Source organism: Parasteatoda tepidariorum, chromosome 2, assembly GCF_982258835.1.
Source record: "Parasteatoda tepidariorum strain Cologne lab strain chromosome 2, Ptep-v5.0, whole genome shotgun sequence".
NCBI classification, from domain to species: domain Eukaryota; kingdom Metazoa; phylum Arthropoda; class Arachnida; order Araneae; family Theridiidae; genus Parasteatoda; species Parasteatoda tepidariorum.
In genome coordinates this window covers 94,521,288-94,542,532 of record NC_141756.1, presented here as the reverse complement: position 1 = coordinate 94,542,532, position 21,245 = coordinate 94,521,288, and the positions used below count along the sequence as shown (strand labels likewise).

General features: G+C 28.6%; 1 protein-coding gene across 1 annotated transcript in view; it reads left to right on the top strand.

Annotated features, from left to right (window-relative positions):
• Positions 1-21,245, top strand: part of IKKbeta (inhibitor of nuclear factor kappa B kinase subunit beta) — a 45,409-nt gene that overhangs the window by 12,067 nt on the left and 12,097 nt on the right. The window contains exons 8-17 of the mRNA XM_071177858.2: positions 5,138-5,258; positions 6,482-6,673; positions 9,784-10,010; positions 12,918-13,019; positions 13,103-13,155; positions 15,665-15,729; positions 17,166-17,278; positions 17,889-17,938; positions 18,486-18,588; positions 20,016-20,160. Of these exons, the coding sequence (XP_071033959.2) occupies positions 5,138-5,258; positions 6,482-6,673; positions 9,784-10,010; positions 12,918-13,019; positions 13,103-13,155; positions 15,665-15,729; positions 17,166-17,278; positions 17,889-17,938; positions 18,486-18,588; positions 20,016-20,160 (1,171 nt within the window). The remainder of the gene's footprint in view (positions 1-5,137; positions 5,259-6,481; positions 6,674-9,783; positions 10,011-12,917; positions 13,020-13,102; positions 13,156-15,664; positions 15,730-17,165; positions 17,279-17,888; positions 17,939-18,485; positions 18,589-20,015; positions 20,161-21,245) is intronic.

Sequence of the window (21,245 nt, the reverse complement as noted above, 5' to 3'; positions counted from 1 at the left end):
TTTTCCCTCTTTTCCCTAAATAGAGGCATTTTAGGATTTTTTGCAAGATTTTCCCTACCAGAAAGACTGTTTGCTGATGGAGTAAACATCACTTTTTCGCTCCCACTCAACTAAGAATGATCAAATAAAACTTACTCTGATTTAATTAAAATCCTGTGTCTGTTTCCCTGCTCGGTCCGACTGCATCATTTTACAAGCCGGCAGGATTTTAAGAACTGATGAAACGGGCGCAGGATAATATTAAATGCTTCTTCAAAACATAAAAATAAAAAAAAAAATAACTAAAAGAACACACTTCTACTATGTTAGAACATTTGAGCCTATTAACGAACGAATCGAAGACTTCACAGAGAATGCTTAGCAGTTCATTGCCAATGCTGCGAAATTAATTGGATTTGGAGGAACCTTGAAAGCTTAGTCTGCAAATTTATCAATTTCGGCGTTAGTCAGTGACTCATCTTAACGAAGAAGATGGTTTATTCCCCTTTTCTACTAACTCTTCTCGTGTTTACTCTTGGAATGGTGCGACTATGGAGAAAAATTATGCAATCACAGAACTGGAATGTCTTGCTATTGTTGATTCATTAAACAAATTTTATCACTATTTATTTGGAAATAAATTTACCATACATACAGATCATGCGGCTTTAGTTTGGTTAAAAAATGTTAAAAATCTAAAAGGTAGATTGTTCCGATGGTCTTTACTATTAAGTATGTATGATTATGATATAAAATACACAAAAGGCACCTTAAACTTTGAAGCTGACATGTTATCCCGTGATATTCCTGGCAATATTGAACACAATAGTAATGTTGATTTAAATAATGTAAGCCATTTTTCACATCTTTTGCAATTAGACGAAATTCGCGAAGCCCAACAAAATGATAATTTAACTGGAAATTTTATTAAAATAGATAATGTTTTGTGTATACGTAAAAAGGGTTTTACCAAAATTGTTGTTCCATTTTCTTTAAGGCATAAATTACTTGAAATTACTCATAAAAAATTTGGCCATCCCGGAATTCAAAAAACTATTAATTTACTTACTCCTGTTTACTATTGGGAAAATATTACTTTGGACATTACAAATTTTAACAAACATTGTCATACTTGTCAAATTAATAAAAAACCTAGACAGAAAAGATTTGGGTTACTTCAGGAAATGCCCCCAGTTGACAAACCTTTTGAAATAATTGCAATCGATAGTGTAGGTGGTTTTAATTATTACAATTCTACAAAAAAATATTTAACTTTAGTAATTGATCATCACACTCGATATATGTGGTCTTTTGCATCTAAATCAATAACTACGGAAACTTATGTAAATTTTTTGCACCAAATTTTTCAAATTCAAACCCCTAACAGTATTTTGAGTGATAGAAATGCCGCGTTTACTTCTTCCCACTTTAAAAAATTTCTTAAACATAGCAAAATCAAACAATTGTTAACTACAGCCCATAGACCTGAAACTAATGGAAAAGTTGAACGTTTAGGACAAACCATTGTAACACGTTTAAAATGTAAAATTAATGATTCTTCTAAAAGAATTCCTTGGCCTAAATTATTAAAAGAAGTAACTGAAGAATATAATTTAACTCCACATTCAGTAACTAAATTCCCACCAGCTTATTTAATGTTTGGCACTCTCCCATTTAATCATCCTTTATCTGAAGAAATTTTTCCACCAATAGAAGAAGCAAGGAAAATTGCAGTTGAAAGAACTAAACAATATCATGAAAAAAATAAAATTTATTATGATGCAAGATTCACTCATATTGAATTTTCCCAAAATGATACTGTAATGTATGAAGATTTTAAATACCCCAATACTAGGAAACTTACCCCCACTTTTTCCGGTCCATATATAATTCTTGAAAAAATTTCTGATGTTAATTATAAAATAAATAAAAAGAATATTCATAATAAAGAAAATACAGAAATAGTTCATATATCAAAATTGCGAAGGTACCACCCACCTGACAAACTGAAATTATGTCACGAATAAAAAACATGTAATTATTTAAATGGAATTGAATATATTTTATATTAAATTTAATGATTTTTCAATGTTAAAATAAAATTAAAAACACCGAATATGACAACATTACACATGGTTCAATGAACATGTGATCCCCTTTTTTCTGGAAGATCCGACCTTTCAAATTTTCTTTTTCAAGTTCAATGTTTACCCAATCTAAAAGGATATGGGGCGATGGTAGTTTCTCTCTGTGGTGAAAACCAAAAAAATTTAAGCGTAAGCATCTATTGAAACTAGGATCTTCCAGCACATCATTGTTGAGACTAGGGACTGTTTTCCTCCTTTTGGGGAATACAGCCCCTAATCCAGCAAAAATTTTCCCCTAACAACACTGAAATCCTAAATTTCAGATTAAAGACCATTGTGTCAAATTTTTTTTATACATTTTATTTTCAAGATGTACAAATCCTGAAGAAAAATTTTTTGGAAAAAGTGTCAATTTGTATTTGTATATCTCATATCACTTGTATTTTCATGTTTTTTAATATTTGCATTTTTAGAAAATTTTTATAAATTTTCTTATAGTGAAAAGTTTATTTTAATTGTGTTAGTATGAGTAATAACTTTATTTACTGTGATTTCAAAAAGGACTGAAAAAACTTAAATCACAAAAAACTATTGAAAATGAAGATCTAACACTTCATTTTGATGGTAGCGCTACTTCAATTTTTTTTTCCTCGAGACTTTCATGAAATTTTTTTTATATTGTGTACTTATATGTATTTTTTATAATTCATATTAATTTGAAATCTTGTTAAAAGTGCAAATTGGTTTTTTTTTAATTTTAGTTGTGTCATCATAGGGAAAGTTTTGCAAAAAGATAAATTTTTAAAATTTTTGATAGTAGTTAGAAAATTTTCGGCGAGGGGGGATGTAACATAAAAAGCTTCAATTAATCTTTTTATGTTAGTTTCTTCGTTATAAAACAACTCCTAATTTATTACTACTTAATTCTTCAAATCGAAGCACTTTATGATACTTTTAAGAAACCACATCCTGTTTCTAAATCTATTTTTAGCCAACTATACATAAATTTAAATAAAGATATTTTTTCCTTTTAAGCCTTGTGAGAATCGCGTGATATATTTAATTAACCAATAGTAATTTCTGAGTTTTCCCTCTTTTCCCTAAATAGAGGCATTTTAGGATTTTTTGCAAGATTTTCCCTACCAGAAAGACTGTTTGCTGATGGAGTAAACATCACTTTTTCGCTCCCACTCAACTAAGAATGATCAAATAAAACTTACTCTGATTTAATTAAAATCCTGTGTCTGTTTCCCTGCTCGGTCCGACTGCATCATTTTACATATATGTATGACCGTGTTTGTCTGCTAAAACAGCTACCGAGTCGAAATTGTATGTGCTAGCAGGACCATTTTGAATTACAACTTTAACGATAGTTTTTTTCGTAGCACCTACTTGCTGGAAAGTTATAACAATTTTAAGTTTTTTATTTTTGTGATTTTTTTTTAACTTTAAATAATTATCATTTATCGATTGTTGTATAAAAATTTATCCCTCTCACAATTTTTTTTTATAAGCTCATGCTTGACCTAATGTCAAAAATAGCAACAACAAAAAAATGAATAATTAGAAAATAAGAGTTACCTTAAATATTGCTAGTTATAAATCTTAACATTTATATAAAAAATTTTAAAAATATAAAGACTGACACTGTGCAAACTGTTACTTGACATAAAATGCTAACTGTTAGCATTTTATGTCAACTATGTCAACATTTTATGTCAACTGTTATATGACATTAGGTTATTGTTAATTGTATAAAAGTGAATTACTTTTCATTTATAACTGCTTATTGTGTCACATATTCTGCATTTCCAAGTACATTCATTCCAAAATAATTATTTTTTAAGTACATTTGAGTATTTTTTAAATCCAAGTATCATTTCCTTATGATTAACATATTAATAAAATGTCCTTACATTAATAATAACTACATTTTTTCTAATCAAAATTATTGTTTTTATTGACTTTTTAGAATAAAACTTTACGAAGATCAAGGGGGGGGGGAGATTTATGTTTATTAAAGCTGATTCTCAGAAATAAGAATTTACGCACGGACAAGAATTTTTTTCCACAGCACAACCCACCCTCACTGTGTATTAACTCTTGGGAAGGTGAGGGTATTATTATTGATTTGCTATATTATTGATTTGCCAAAATGCAACAAATAGCAATCCAATAGTAATTTTTGTAAAAAATTGACATAAACCTTTTTCCCCCCTTGATCTTCAGTTGTGAATGAGAAGCAACCATGGAGTTGGGAAATGAATGGAAAAGGTGGTGGTGTCTTCTAGTAATAATAATGAAATAAAAAAACACAGATTACATCTTTTGTTCGTTTTCATCTTTTGATCTAAGCTATTTAATTTGATTATATAATTGATGCAATATTTCAAATCATGTGCGTAAAATATAAATTCATCATCCATGTGTATGATTTTTGTTAATGTCTTGGAGGCAATGTTTGCAATCTTGGCATAATCCTTAAATGGGTCTGGTTCATTTCATTGACAGGGCATTTCCTTGACTAGGTCATTTCGTCGACATGGTCATTCTGCTGGCAGGGTCATTTCGCCGGCGAGGATTATTTCTTTAGCAGGGTCATTTTGTTGACAAAATGACCTAGTCTATAAAATTATCTGTCAGTGAAGTGGTGTCAAGAAACAACCTATCGATGAAGTGATTGTCGCTGAAATTAACACGGCCCTCCTTAAACACTTTATAGCTCCCTAACACAGTCATAGTTTTGACGAAAATGCTGAAATATTCCACAATATTATAATTTTAGATATTCAGATTTTTCGGTATTACGAAAAGATTTTTTCTCCCTCTTAGTGTGTGTTGGTGTATTGTTCGCATTTCACTGTATTATATTTCTTAAAATGCATTATTATTTAAGAAAGAAAAGAGAGCTAAATAATTTTTTAAAGCTCATAATTTATTATCTCTACTTGATTTTTAACATACTTATAATGAAAAGTACCTGATAGTTATACAATTAGGTACTTTTATAATTATGCATCGTTACAATATTATAACATTTCAGAATTAATAAATTTTTTTTTTTCATATAGCACATTCAAACAAGATGTTGAAGAATGGTTGCAATTAATGTTGGATTGGAATCCTAAGAAAAGAGGGAGAAAGGGAGATGTCACATTTTTCTCCCTTCTAGAGACTATTTTAAACAAAAAGGTATTTTATTGTTGTTATTATTATTTTTTATATTTCTTTCGCTGTTGTTGAACAAAGTTAGGTGCTGATGAACATTACAAGAGAATAAATACCATACTACCTATAATTCCTACTTTTGCAAATTTTGAATTGAAATATTTCTCTTTCTGGTTTAGAAAGAGAAATATTTCATTGCTGAAAAAAAAATATAAATACAAGTGAAAAACCTTGATTTTTAATGTTTCTAAAGCTGCTATGTTTGTATTTTGTATAAATTTAAATTAGTGAATATTTTAAACCATTTCTAAAAAAATATTCAAATAATTTATTATTATTTTTTTAAAAAAAATATATATCTTTTTTCCCTTCTCTCTCATAATGAAGCTGGTAAAATATACGAAAAGCATAATTCTTAATGATTTAAAAATTTATTCAACTTATATACTCTTGTACCACCAAACTTCTCTTATAAATCTTGGCTGTTTATTTCCTGAAATATTTTTAGAAATAATTAGGAAGAAAATCAATCATATCCACTTCTGATTAAAATATCTGAATTGTTATGCTGATCAAAAATTTTCAAATAATTAGGAAAATTCCATTTTTAGGAATGTATTATTTCTCTATCTTTTTATAATCTTTGAACAAGATCTGTCCTTCATTGTGAAATCAATATAAATTTTTAGTTCATAAATTGTGGATGATGCGAGCCATTATCTACTGCACACAAAATTGTCTGTCCTTAGTTGTGTAATTAATATAAAGTTGTACTTTACAAATTGTGAATAATGTGAGCCATTATCTCCTGCACACCTAATATTGTCTGTCCTTAGTTCTGTAATCAATATAAAGTTTTAGTTCACAAATTGTGAATGATACGAGCCATTATCTACTGCACACGAAATTATCTGTCAATCAATAAAATGTTTTAGTTCACAAATTGTGAATGATATGAGCCATTATCTACTATGCACACCAAATTATCTGAATTGTTCTACTTAAACCAGGTATAAAATTTTTAAAAAATTAAACATTAACTACAGCTGATGAGGGAACATGAAATTGTACTCTTAAAAATTTCCAAAGAACATGTATTTAAAGATAAAAGAAAAATGTTTGTCCACCTTAAATATGTTATGTTAAACTATCAATGTTTAATTTTTTATTCTACTTATGCTATTTTTAAAATCAACTGTTAAGCATTTTGAAGCAGCAATTTTAAGAAGATATTGTTTGTTTTATAGGTTGCTGTTGTATTTTGTGTTGAAACCTTAAAACTCTACAATTTGATAGTTACTGATGGAATGAGCTATCAAGATTTCTGTGTGCAACTTGAAATGAAGACGGGTATTCCAGTTGCACAGCAAGAACTTTTTCTTTCTAATGGTCATTTCCCAGATACTCGAAAGGGTGCTGAACAGTTTGTTTGCAACTTAGTATGTGTATTTAAATTTTTGTTATTCATATCTTTTATCCTTGAATTTGTAGACATTTTTCAATAACTAATTTATTTTGATGAAAGATACTATTTCACCTGTTATTTTTTTATTTTACTTATTTTTTAAAAATTATTGAAATGGAATTTTCATTTTGCTTTAATGATTATTTTCATTACACATGCTTAATTTTTTGATTATTGAAAGGGCTTTTTCTTATTCTGTCTTTAGCTTAGCCATTTTTCATTAATGATGCTTAGTTTTTTTTTTATTATTGAAAGAGTCTTTATCTTGTTACAACTAACTTAAGCTTTTTAATTTTTTTGATGCACATTTTATGAAAATTATTAGAATGGAATTTTCATTTTGCTTTTACAATTTTTTTCATTAACCATACTTATGTTTTTTTAGTTATTGAAGGAAGCTTTATCTTGTTCCTTATTTGACTTAGGCTTTCTTTTTTACGTATTTCGTTTTACTCATTTTGTAAAATTTGTTGAAATGGAATTTTTAATTTGCTTTATTGATTTTTCTTCATTTTCCACACTTAATTTTTTTTTAATTATTAAAAGGGGCTTTATCTTATTCTATCTTTATTTTTAACTTATTCTCATTTTATAGAAATTTCTAAACATTTTTCATTCTACTGAAAAAAGCAACTTCTTTTTAAGTTTCATAAATTATGCTTAATTTTTTATTATTGAAATAAACTTTATGTTGTTGTAAATTTAAACTTTGTAAATTTATTTTTTGATGCTCATTTTATGAAAATTACTGGAAAGAAATTTTATTTTGCTTTACAGTTTTTGTTTTCCATTCAGCCATACTTAAGTTTTTCGATTATTGAATGAGGCTTTTTTTTTTATCTTGATCCATACTTTACTTAAGCTTTGTTATCTATTTATTTTGATACTTATTTTATGAAAACTACTGAGCTGAAATTTGTATTTTGCTCAAAAAAAAAATTTTTGCGAAATATGTTTCTTTTTTTTTTTTTAATTATAGAATTATAGAATTATATTTTTTTTAATTATGTATTCATAAAAACTTTTTATTTTTACACTAATTTTTTAAAAAAATGTACATTTTTCACTTACATATTACATTTGTCTAAAATGAATTTAATATCTTTTGTTATTTAAAATGAGGAATCATTGTTTACAAAATTAAAAAGAATTAATTTTTTTTATAATCATCTTTGTTGGAAACAGATAAATTACAACCAAGTTAAATTTGTAGTAATTAGGGTTATTTATTTTTGTATTGTATATGCCATACTCATTACAAATAAAAAAATCTTTCAAACCTTATATGTGTGGCATATTTTATATATCATGCAGAGGTTTTCATACAACTTCTATCATTTACTTAAAACTACTATAACATAACTTAGTTGTAAAAAATATTTAAAAATGGAAACTGTTATTATCTTAAGTAACATTTATATTTTTCTAAAAACAATACCTGTATTTAACTTCAAAGAAACTTTATTGATTCTCATAGCTCAGCTAAATAACTTGTGTAGAAATATTTGAAATATCAAATTGGTTTAAAAGTAAAATATCTTTAAATTTTTTAAGTAGGAAATATAACACCCAACTATTATATCTGTCTTATGAAAATTTAAAATTGATTTTTTTTAATTCTTTTTTTATTTTTAGAAATATAAGTATTTTTGTGATAAGGGAGTGTTTTTACTGAATGAAACTGTGGTTAAACAGTGAATTAAAACTAGGTTAACTTTTTACTTCATAACAAAAATAAACATTTGCCCATTCATTTTTATTTGCCTTTAATCAGTGGTATTAACTTTTTCACAATGCTAGAATTATTTACACCTAATTTTTGTCAGTATTTTACTTGTAGATTTATGCCATTAAAATTGTTAAGTTATAATGTAGTAGTTACAGGGCCATGAATATTGCTAGATTTTTCAAATTAAGAATCATATATCACTGACAAGAAAGATGAGACTATCTTTTTTTCTTCCTCCAAGATTTGACATGTCATCAAGCAAAAGAATTAGATTTCTCCCAAGAAATAAGTTTGTCATAAGACAACCAATCCTCTTTTTGCAATGTACATATTTTATGAATTTATGGCAATAGGTTTTAAATTTTTTCACAAATTAACATAGACTTTTTTGTAGATTTTTAACAAAACAGATTTTTTTTTTATTTGGACTGTTATATCCTATTCCTCTTGTATCTTACATAAAAATATAGAGCAAAAATCTAGCATTTTTAAAAAATGCTTGAAGGTGGTTATTTTTGATTTACATTTTTAAAGGCCCTTAAAGGTGCTTTTTTTATTCGAGGTATTTTTATTATGGGCATAGTTTTCTATCTTTTTTAAAAAGAAATTTTTTCTTGGACGTGTCAATTGTCATTCTAAATTACAGAAGATGCATGATTTTCACAATATTTATCAGAAGGTCGGGATAGCCTGGTCGGTAGGGCGCTGGGCCCATATCCAAGAGGTCGTGGTTTCGATCCTCGCCGGCCGAAGACTCCCCGTGTAGTAAATGGTGACTGATGCACGTTAAATCTGTCGAGTCTCAAAGTCCTCCATGTTCCCATAACAAATCAATACCTCTGGGGGTACTGATCCAAGAGTTTCCTTGTCTTCTGGATTGGTTCAAAATTACAAGGCTACGGAGTTGAACGTAAGTAGTCGTAAACCCATGAAATTGGGTCGGCTGTTCAACGATGGTTATAAAATAAAATATTAATCAGAAACTAGTTATTTTATCATGATTATGTGAAGTTTGTGAAAATGTTTTAGAATTTTATTGATTTTATGTTCACAAATTAAGAACTTTAAACGATAGAAAAAATAATTTTTATTACTGCTGAGATAGTGCTTAAAATATTTTTTTTTTTCTTAAAAAGTACTTAAAAGGTGTTTATTTTTTGTTGAAAAATCTGGCTATGCACCCTGTCATGAGAACTGCATTTTTGAATCAGATTAGTGTAATATTAAAGAACTATACAATTTGTAATTTTATTATTAAAAAAAACTAATATGAAAATAAAATTTATTTAGTGTAATTAATTTTATATCTTTTAATTCAGATAAGATTTAAATATTTATGGATGTTGTGATTTCAGGAAGAAGAGGAGCAGGTCACTTACTTATTTGATTTGAAAAATACGTCTTCATTGCCATTACCGTCATCTGCTACTTATATTTCACCTTCTGTTGAAGCCATGATGAGGAAACCACTTGAGACTGTGGATTATCTACAACAACGTTCAGTTTGGGCTGAAGCTGTTCATTTATGCCAACAAGAATGCATTCGAACTTCAAGAGTTTCAAATGCCTTTAAAGCATATGTGTGAGTTTTACTAATGAATAAATTTTTAAACGTGTACTCATAATTATATAATTATGACATAAATTCAATTCAGGGGTCTGTCCAGACATTTTGTAAAGGATCTTGTTTTTGATAAATTGTGAAAAAATTACTCGTAATTTGTGTATATGAAATAAACGTCACATTCTTTCAACCAGGGTCCTACTTTTATGAATTAGTGCAAATAGGCTCCTGTTATTACAAAAACTTTTTCAATGAGTTTTTAAATTGTAAATAGATACAAGATTATGCTCAACACTGTAAAATTATAATAAAAAGATAAGTAAATTTTCAAAAATGAACAGCAATTGCTGCTTCTAAATTAGAGCTGCTACATACAGATATTTGGTATTTAGCCAATACTGCTGAACGCAGAATATTCATTTGGAATGAATAATGGAAGAAGCTTCTGCCGAAGACAAAACTTAATTCGTTTACATCCATCTTTCTTTTTTTTCCCCCTGGGAAGGGTTTATTCGATTACCAAAACAATAATGAAGATAAACAAATTTGTTAAGGGTCCGTTTTTAAGTTAAAATATTTTGTGAAGGATCCGTTTTTATGAAAAGATAATTTGTGAAGAGTCCGTTATCGAACCCAAATTTCTTTTAAACAGACCCCTGCAATTGTTGTATTTTTTCATTATTTTTAAGGCTATAACAATAACTGAAGCTTAATAGGAAAAAGAAAGTAGTTTAAAATGAAAATAATTCTACCTGCATGTTGCGTAGGGTTCTTAAAGGTGCTTATTTTCGTTTTTTAAATGCCCTTAAAGGTGCTTTTTTCATGGGGAGTTTTTTAAAAGTGCTTAATTTTCCCTTTTCGAAAATGAGATTTTTTTTTCTTTACCGTACCGATTTTTGCTGTGTATTATACAAAAGCGTGGTTTTCACTTTATTCTATTCAACGTTTTTACAATTCATTCCACCACAATCCATTTCGGCGCCATCGGTCCGTAACGTATGAATGAACCAATCATGTTACATGTTTAATTAAATACTTACAATTCCGCCTGTGCACCTGAGGTGAGTTTTTGGTGAAATTTTAGCACTCTGCTGCATTTTCCAAGATATTACAGGCTTCATTTTTCACCCTCTGAAATTGAACCTAAAAATTCCTCGATCTTTTTTAGTGGCTAGTCAAGAAAAGAGTACTATATCAGAAACTACTTATTTTATCATGATCATGTTAGGTCTTTGAAAATTATTTTGCATTTTGTTAATGTATATAATTCTTACAAATATTTTTGAGTGCCTATTTTTTTGTTGGGAGATTTGGCTATGCACCCTGACTTGTGCTATATGTCAATTGAAAAACTAATTCGATTTGGCAGTATCCTGCAGTGGACTGGTCGTTAAGACAAGGTTCCCAGCATATCATCGAAGTCAAGCATCACTGGCTGTGGTCAGTGAGTGGGTGGGTGACCACTTGGATCAGTCTACGTAGGGACTGAGGGCTAGCGATATTGGTCCTCGTTAAACTGTTCTACCATAAAGTGCTCGATTTCGCATGCAGGTCGTCGGGCTACCGAAGCGGGGGTGCCATCCCCTCTGCAGAGGATTAAAATTGTTGTGTTTTCGGATCATCTTCAGGGAAGTTTCCCAGGCTGTCGCCTAAAGCCCATTGTGCAGCTCTAGTGCGATAAAATGAACTACAGCAACATTGCAAATGGGTTTAACTTAGCAGCAAAAGAGGCGAGGATGGTTTGTAAAGCAATCTTCAGGGCTAGAGTGCGACAGCAAATAGGGGGGGGGGCGAAGCCTGCTATTTAGCAAATAAAACTCTAAACGCATAATCATGGTCAGAGCTGATTATTCTCCGGAAAAAAAATCCGGATTTCCGGAATTTTCGCTAACAGTGATCCGGAGGTTTCCGGAGATCGAAGGTCCAGATGTTTAAAAAAATCATTGTTCACAGAAGTTACCGGAAATCGCGTACCGACTTCGCGTGCAGGTCCTCGGGCTACCAAAGCAGGGGAGCCATCCCCTCTGCAGAGGATCAAAATTGTGATGGCATGTCTTTGGATCATCCTCAGGGATGTTTCCCAGACCGTCGCCAATAACCCATTGTGCAACTCTAGTACGATATAAATGAACTACAACAATAGCCCATTGTGCAGCTCTAGTACGACATAAATGAACTACAGCAACAAATCAATTTGGTAGTTATTTAAATTCTTTAAATTTTGGAGTGTAGAATAAGAAATAAAGTAAAATGTTTGATGAAATGGTGGACACAGCTTTTCCTTTGAAAGTGGCTTTCATATTCAATGTTGCTGGAACACTCTTATTCTGAAACTTAATTCCATTAGGCTGCGAGTAATAAAACCGCATAAATATAATTTTATTATTTCCATTTTTAAAAGTATTTAGTCTATTTTGGATTCATCTTGTTAAAACTAGTTTGTTGATAAAGTGCTTCATCCCAGCATTTTTGTAATGATTCTCAAATTTAAAAATTACTTTGTTTGAAATCGTGTGCAAAAAGGAATAATGCCAGATGTGATTATCGTAACATTTTTTATGTACACAACTATCAAGATCTAATCAGCTTGTTCAAACATGATGGCTTTCTCTCTACATAATGTAGTTTGGGATGATCGGGAAATGTCCTATTGTGTTTTATTAAACTCATCGTTCATCAAACTTCCCAAACTGTATTTTGGAAAGTTTGATGCAGGCAGGATTTGTAAGTTGATGAAATCATAAAAAAAAAATTTTTGCAGTTGAGCAAGACTTATTTCCAAACAATATTTCTATTATTATTATTATATGTCTCTGTCTGAAAAGTTTTTTCATTAAATGATAAATAAAGTTTCATAGTTTCTTAATTTTTTATGAAATTTATTGTGTTTCAATATGTTTACCTGAATTTTTATTTTTCATCCAGAACAAACTTAGTTGCAAAAAATTCAAGTGCTCACAAAAGTGTCTCTCGCATGACTGCCGAAATGAATAAATTGATGGCAAAATGTTCCTTTTTAAAACGCGGGTAAAGAAGTTTTTCCTCTCATAGTTAATTTAATTTCTGATTTTTCTTGCTGTTTATTTATTCTAGTTCAATTTTATTTACAGTCTTGAGTTGGACATCAAATATTATAAGAAGCAATATAAAAGGGGTGGATTTTGTAAGTATTTTTGTATTCAGTGCGTTTGTATTTTATCATAATTTATTTTCTATTTTATCGTAATTTATTATTCATAAGTTCCTACTCATGCTAAGTTTTAGTAGATATTTATTTCTAAATTTATGTAACTCTGAAATAAAATATCTTTACAATTGTCTAATGTAAATGATGTCTAAAATTAAAATCTATGTAACATGGTATTTAACTTTAAACATAGTTTTCTTAAACTTGTTTTATTCATAAATATAAAAATTTGGACGAAAAAATTTTGCCTTTATAATCCAAATATTAAATTCAGTCATCCTGATACCTTTAAAAAATAAAAATCCTTTTATTTGTGTATTTTATTTATTTATTTAATAATTTTCAGTGACTGTTAAATTATTCAGAGAATTGTGTTAATGTAATTTGTAAATTTATAATCTACTGAAAAAATATAATTTGGTTACTTTGCCTTAAAGGCTTGGAATTTTAACTTTCTTTTCAAATCTTGGGAACTTCGAAAACCTTCAAGATTTTTTTGATGATTTTTTGAGCAAATGCAGAAAGTTTTATCTGTAGAATTTCCTGTAAATGATAATTGGTGTTTGCTTTACAAATACCGCTATTATGTTGGAAAATAGCTGTAAAGGCATCAATTTTTCAAGCTATATTTTAAACACCTTTTGGAGAAAATTCCCCAAGGATATTTATAAAGTTATAATTAAACAATAAATAACTGGTTCAGTTATGCAAGTATAAGTTATTTGGGTGCATTTTTATTCATTGAATTTTTATTGATATCTAGTCTGCAATGTATGGGACATAACACTATCTCTCTTATCAAGGATAAATTATTTGAATACATTTTTTATTAATTATTCATTGATTTTCAGTTTACACTCTATGGGACTGAATAACACTATCTCTCTATGCAAGGATATTTAAAGTAATGCAAGGATAAATTATTTGGGTGCAGTTTTTTAATTAAATATTCATTAATGTTCAGTCTACACTGTATGGGACTAAATAACACTATCTCTCTATGCAAGAATATTTAAAGTTATGCAAGGATAAATTATTTGGGTGCATTTTTTTAATTTAATATTCATTAATGTTCAGTCTACACTGTATGGGACTGAATAACATTATCTCTCTATGCAAGGATATTTAAAGTTATGCAAGGATAAATTATTTGGGTGCATTTTTTTAATTAAATATTCATTAATGTTCAGTCTACACTGTATGGGACTGAATAACACTATCTCTCTATGCAAGGATATTTGAAGTTATGCAAAGATAATTATTTGGGTGCATTTTTTTGGAAATATTTATTAATATTCAGTCTACTATGTTTGGGGCTGAATCAGGGCTCGAAAAACCACCCGTCCGCCTGTCCTCGGCGGTCAAAAATTCCCCGCGGACAACGAATTTCTCGAATCAGACGTCCTCGCGGACGGCCATTTTCCCGTTAATGTTGGTGATACATTTTCAATTTTTGTTATCTTACAAGAGTCTAGCGCCTCACTTCTAAAATGACCCTCTAATCTAGAAATACAGCAACATATCGCGCATAGTGGAATTGATGTTTTCTCTGTCTCCCGTACTGCAGCAGTTGAAAGGGACTTTTCGGCAATGAACTTACAAAAAAAAAACATTACGTACTGGTCTTAAACAAGAAGCATTAAACGCAATTATGAACATCTACCTAAATGGAAAACCCCTTTCAGATTTTTGTGCAGAAACCTCTGTAAATCATTAGCTTGATTGTGGAACTGGCAAACATCATATTTGATTCATTTAAAAAATGCACTACCCTCAGTTAAATTGACATTCCAGATAACTTGACATTTGTCATTTAAATTATTTCATAAAAGAAATAGATTATTTCATGAAATAAATAAATTATTTTATAAAAGAAATACTAGGTTTCTATTAGTAAGTCCTTTTATTACTGTATAATGCAATCCTAGTATTTGTAATCCTAGTAACTACTAATTCATTGTGCAATTTATATAAATGTTTGTAATAAATAAGAGAAAATCATATTTTTATTTGTTTAGAAGCGACGGGTTAGTTTCAAAGGAGGACGGGTACATTGTTGGACAAGCCGTCCTCGGGGACGGGTAAAATTTTTGATTTTTTTCGAGCCCTGGGCTGAATAGAACTACCTCTCTATGCAAAGTTGTGCGAAAGTAAATTATTTGGGTATGTTTTTTTAATTAAATATTTATTGATTTCCAGTCTATAATGTATCAGACTGAATAACATTACCTCTTTATTCTTGTTACTTGGACTCCAACTCTGAAGACAAAGATACTCTTAAATCAACCTGCTCGTTTCAATGTACTATTTGCCTTATTAACTTGAAAAAAATATTTGTTTTTTTGGAATTGTATTCTTCCAATAACTAAAAATTCATGTAACAAAATTGAAAAAAAATTGTCATTATTACACGTATATGCCTTGAGAATGTTTTTTGTCTTCTTTTCTTCTCTTTATGTTCACCATAATTTTTTTCTTATTTAAGCTTCCCCACAAATGATTGAGGACTGGGAAAGAACTCATGAAAATTTGCAAAAAATTGAGCTTTTGGTAAGTTATTAAGTTTAAATATATAAGGGCTAACTTTTTTTTTAAGTCATTGTAAAATTAGCACAATCATTTTTTTTTTAAAGAAGCATATAGTATGTTAAGCTTGCTATCTCATCTAACCATTAGTTTTGTTTAAATTAGATCTTAGGAAAAAGTATATTGTTAAACTATTTCATTAAAATCTTTTGTTTAACTTATTCAACTTATTCTTGATATTAGCTTGAAGCTCACTCAGCTTCAGATTTATGGATACCAGTTTTTCTGGGTGGTAAAAGCACTCAGTGTTTAGTACTGAATTTTACTACAATTGGGTATACTATAGCCTACGTCACAGGTTGTGTTATTCCTACTAAATTTAACCCATGAACGGCATTTTCTGCGAGCCTAACTTCAAGCCACAAATAAACAAACGAAGTGTTTGATCGTTTAAATAGCTGCTCGCCAGATTTTATTGCATTATAAAGAAAAGTAATTGATATTCGATTTTTGATTAATAATTGATTTTTGTGGATAGTGGCATAGAATTTAGCATTGCGTCATGGTAAATGTTATTCCTACTAAGTGGAAGTAGTTGTGTGTTTTTTTATATTATACCCAATTGGGTATAATATAGCCTACGTCACAGGTTGTGTGTGTTTTTTTATATTATACCCAATTGGGTATAATATAGCCTACGTCACAGGTTGTGTTGTTCCTACTAAATTTAACCCATGAACGGCATTTTCTGCGAGCCTAACTTCAAGCCACAAATAAACAAACGAAGTGTTCGATCGTTTAAATAGCTGCTCGCCAGATTTTATTGCATTATAAAGAAAAGTTATTGAAACTTAAAGTTATTGAAAAGTTAAACAACAACTAAATTCCATTCGTTTAGCATTGCATCATATGTTGCTCCTACTAAATCGAAGTAGTTGTGTTTTTTTCATATTATACCCAATTACTGGCTTTTACTCCAATTTTTTTTTTATATGCTAGAATTAAAAATAATAAAAAAACTTCCTGACTCACAACTGATTGTTGTGGGAATGCTTTACTTTCTTAACTAATTTTCTAATTTAATTATAATATAATTTAAAAAGGTTTACTTTATATTAATTATATTTTAAGTAATCAAACAAACTGTTTTGAATTATTATTTTTACTGTGTCAACATAATTCTACCAATTATTAGTGGATTCAGATTTTGATGCTTTATTATGTTACAGACAATGTGTTTTCTTACGTTTTCTAATGATATATTGATACAAATTAAGCATGAATATAATTTTATATCTTTTAGTTTAGAATTGTAATTCCAATTTTTTCTGAACCAAACTTTTCAATAGTGTAAATCTTTTGTTAATGAAATTTAATCTGTTATTATAGTGTCAAAACTAAAAAAAATTTTTTTTATATGATTATTATACTAAACAAAATTTATTTAAAATTTTTATTAGAAACAAAAGGTTATAAATGTGGAAGCTTGTTATTCAAATATTTCAAGTCATGCTGTACATCTTCATAAATCACCTCTTGCTAGGACAAAACTTATAGCTCCCATTGAAGAAACGTGAGTTTTTACCTTTGAAACATTTTTCCCCTTCTCCTAACTTGCTATGCTGTACCTGTAATAAAAAAAGTTAATTTCTCTATTTTGAAATAGTGTGCTTTATATGGACATTATATATTTGAATTAAACTACAATAAATTGTATATTTATAGTATTATTTAGCTATAGGTCTTCTATTTTATTAGTTTTAGTTATGTAGTTAGTTATTTGTAATTTTTAAAATTGTTTTTTATAGTAAAAATAATTATCAAGTTGAATAAGTATTTAACAAAAATGGCTATTTTTATTAAGTTGAATAAGCATTTAACAAAAATGGCTATTTTTATTTAGCTTAACACTATGTCCTTAAAGCAAAAAAAAATTTTTTTTTAAATAAAATTATAGAAAAATTATGTTTTTATCAAAGCATTGCATTATAAATTGAAAGTAAATAATTTCTATAGTTTCAGCTGTAATGATAATTTTTGTTTTCATCAGAAGTCTTTAGAAATTGTAACTATCTTCTACAGAATTAATTTTACATGTTTTTATGTTTTATTTATAACTGCTTATTAATTCATTTTACATGTTTTTATGTTTTTTTTATAACTGTGTTTTGTCTTCAACCTAGATATAAGAAAGTTTTGGACTCTATTTCAAATCTCAGGAAACGATCGAAAGGTAAGTGTAAAATGAAACTATAGGACTGTTGATAAATTCATTGAACACAATTAAATCTCTAAACTTGTTAAAATCACATGGTTAATGATACTTCTCAATAAAGATTAAGTCTCAAGCAGGCGTAAGAAAGTGTTGATAAATTCAATACCAATTCTATATATTTGGAAACACCTCGTGTCTTGATCTGAGACTTTTACCGAAGACTTACCATCACTTTATAAGAAATGAAGTTATTTATGACCACACCACACAGCCATTTTCATGACATTGGTGACAAAATTGTGGAGCCTTGACCTTTAAGACATCTTTGGTCCACAAGTCCTTTACTATACAAAATTATTTTCACTTAACAGGTCTTGATGTATCTAATTTTAAGAAAATATTTACAAATAATAGGATTGCAATTATTCTGAAATATTTTACTATATTTCTTCGTCCAATTTAATCGAGTGTATTTTTGCAGTGCAACTATTTATTTTAAAGTGAACTTCTTAAAAACTTGTCCGAAATAAGATATTTTTTTTTAATATATAATATTGCCTTTTAGAGCAGAGAAGGATACCACATGATAATACAGACTTTGTGAGATGTCTGTGCTTGTGTTTGCAGCACAATCATGCTCAAACTCAGGAGTTGTTAACACACATTAGGTAATTATAATTTTACTATATGTATTTATAAATGTATTAAAAGAATCACATAGTATGATATAGAACTATATCACATAGTTCTATCAATCATATTGGAGATTAAATCTTTTGCGTTGGAATTAATTGTGTCAAATATTTTATTAGTATACTAGCTGAATACCCAGTCTACATGTGGAGTAACAAAAAATTAGCTATCAATAAATCAGTGCTGAACATCATTATGAAATCATGCACAAAAGGAAAGATCTATACCAAAGCAATTAAGAAAGCTAAAATAATTCAATTTTTTTTATTTATTATTTTTTGCCCTTGGTAGTGGCTTTATGCTATTATATTAAGCAAAACATTTTTTTAGAAGTTTATCCCTTAAAAATAAATATTAACGGCATTCAGTATCTTTTGACATGATGCTTTTGCTCGAGGCCAACTCATGATAGTCAAAATTTTGCACAAGTAAGTGATAATAAAATTTCCCCCGTAGCTAGCTTAAAACTACATTGATGCAGTTTTAATTAGGTATCAAATGCACTAATTTTGCCTCTATTAGTTTAGTTGGTATTGAGTGAAATTGCCTCAATTACCATAAAACCAAAAGTGCTTATTACCAAAGTAAAGCTCAATTGGCATCAATAGAATGGCAATATTTTTATCTTCCTAAACAAATTAGTACCATTTCTCTATTAATTTTGCTTTTCAGTACATAGCTTATTTTTCATTTCAGTTAGTTCCTATTATCAAAATTAATTGAGCATCATTGGTGTCAATAATAGCCTGTCAATTTTTCATTTTTCTCTAAAATGAATTAGTACAATTTCTCCATTAATTTTGTTTTTTTTATTACAGTTAGTACCCATTACCAAAATTGATTAAGCATCATTGGTATGAAAAATAAAATGGCAAAATTTTGCTTTTTAGTACGTACTTTAATTTTTTAAATTTCAGTTAGTACCTATTACCAAAACCTTTTATGCACTGTGGAGGTTGGTATGTTTGGCAGAATCCCACTTAAACTTTGAAAAGAAATCTGACTCCAATTTTAGTATAACTTTCAACAGTATAACTTCAATGCTGACAACCCTTGATTCCGGTAATTTTGGTGCCTTCACTACAGTTCATTCTCGGATTGCCTTGTTTTTCACAATATTTCTCTTTCTGATTCCTTTTACTTAAACAGTTATTTTAATAAAACATTAATTACCTTGATGTAATACATTAATGTTTCAATAAGAATCATCCTTATACGCCAAGTTTTATTAAGAATACCTGGTAAAAAATACCCTAACAAGTGTGGAAAGTGCATTAGGCTTTTGTGAGGAAGTTGTAACTGCACAATTTGCAAGCTTTTGCGTGTAATTTTTGATGCATATTAATATTTTTTTTAGAAAATTTTTCCAGCACAATGTGTTATTTGCTTAAATTTATTTCAGGAAAGTAAAGCAAGTGAAACAAGATATTGATGAATCATCACCTCTGATTATTAACTTATCATTAGAAATGTCTGAATGGGATGCTCAAATTGATGGTTGGCAATCGCAGAGGCAACGAGAAATATGGGCACTGGTTGATACATTGGTAATTATTTTCTTTGGTAATGTTTATGGTAAAATTGACAAAAATATTATTTTTAATTTCTCATTAATAAAACTGAAATGGAGCCATTTAATTTAAAACTGTCTTTAAGTTATTTTGAAATAGAGGTAATAAGAACTTTTTTTATGAATTAAATGTAACAATAAACTGCTTTTTGGCTTCTAATAATGCTGAATTGAACCCACATTGGGCACTAATTGATATATTGGTAATTTCATGCTATATACAGTACAGAACCCGTTATCCGGAAATCAGAAAACCAAAAAACCGGAACAAAATTCGATAAATTTTTACGCCATTTATAAAAAAAAAAAAATTTTTTTCCTCATAACATTTTAGGATATTTCTTTCTTTTTTGAAAGATGTTTACCTTACCATCATTTTGGAAAGAATCATTAGTGTATTACTTCATCGTTTTTTCTTCTTTTCAAGATTATTTCCAAATATTTATTTTTTTAATTTGGTTAACAGTAAAAAAAAAAGGCTTCTTGTAGCGATTCAGAAAACCGGAAAAATCAGTTATCCGGAATAGCGATGGTCCCGATCATTCCGGATAATCGGTTCCCTACTGTATTTAGCTTTGCTAATGTATGAGGAAAATTTAGAATAATTTCAATTTTTCATTTATGTAACTTTATTTTAAAAGTACCTTAAGCTTGTCTTGTATGTTGAAATAATGGTAATAAAAGCTTTTTTTTTATTAATTAGCTTTAAAATTTCTTCAAAAATTATGATCGATTTTTATTTATTTTTACTTTGCTTTTGTATATAATCTTTGTTTTTTATGGACGTTTTTGTGATAACACAGCTTAAGAGTTTCTGATAGACATTATCGCTTATAATGTTTATGGATAATTTTTTCCAGCTAATATTTGTTTTAAAAATTAAAGGGATATTTTTTTTTCTATTTCTCTTTTATTCAGCTTTACAACTGTAGTTGTTTGTTCAATAACTGTTAGTTTTTTTATTTATCTTAATTATTTCTAGTGATCTGACTATCTATCTTAAACATTTATGTTAAAGTTTTTTTTTCCTTACCCCATACCAATAATATATCTAAGTTTTGA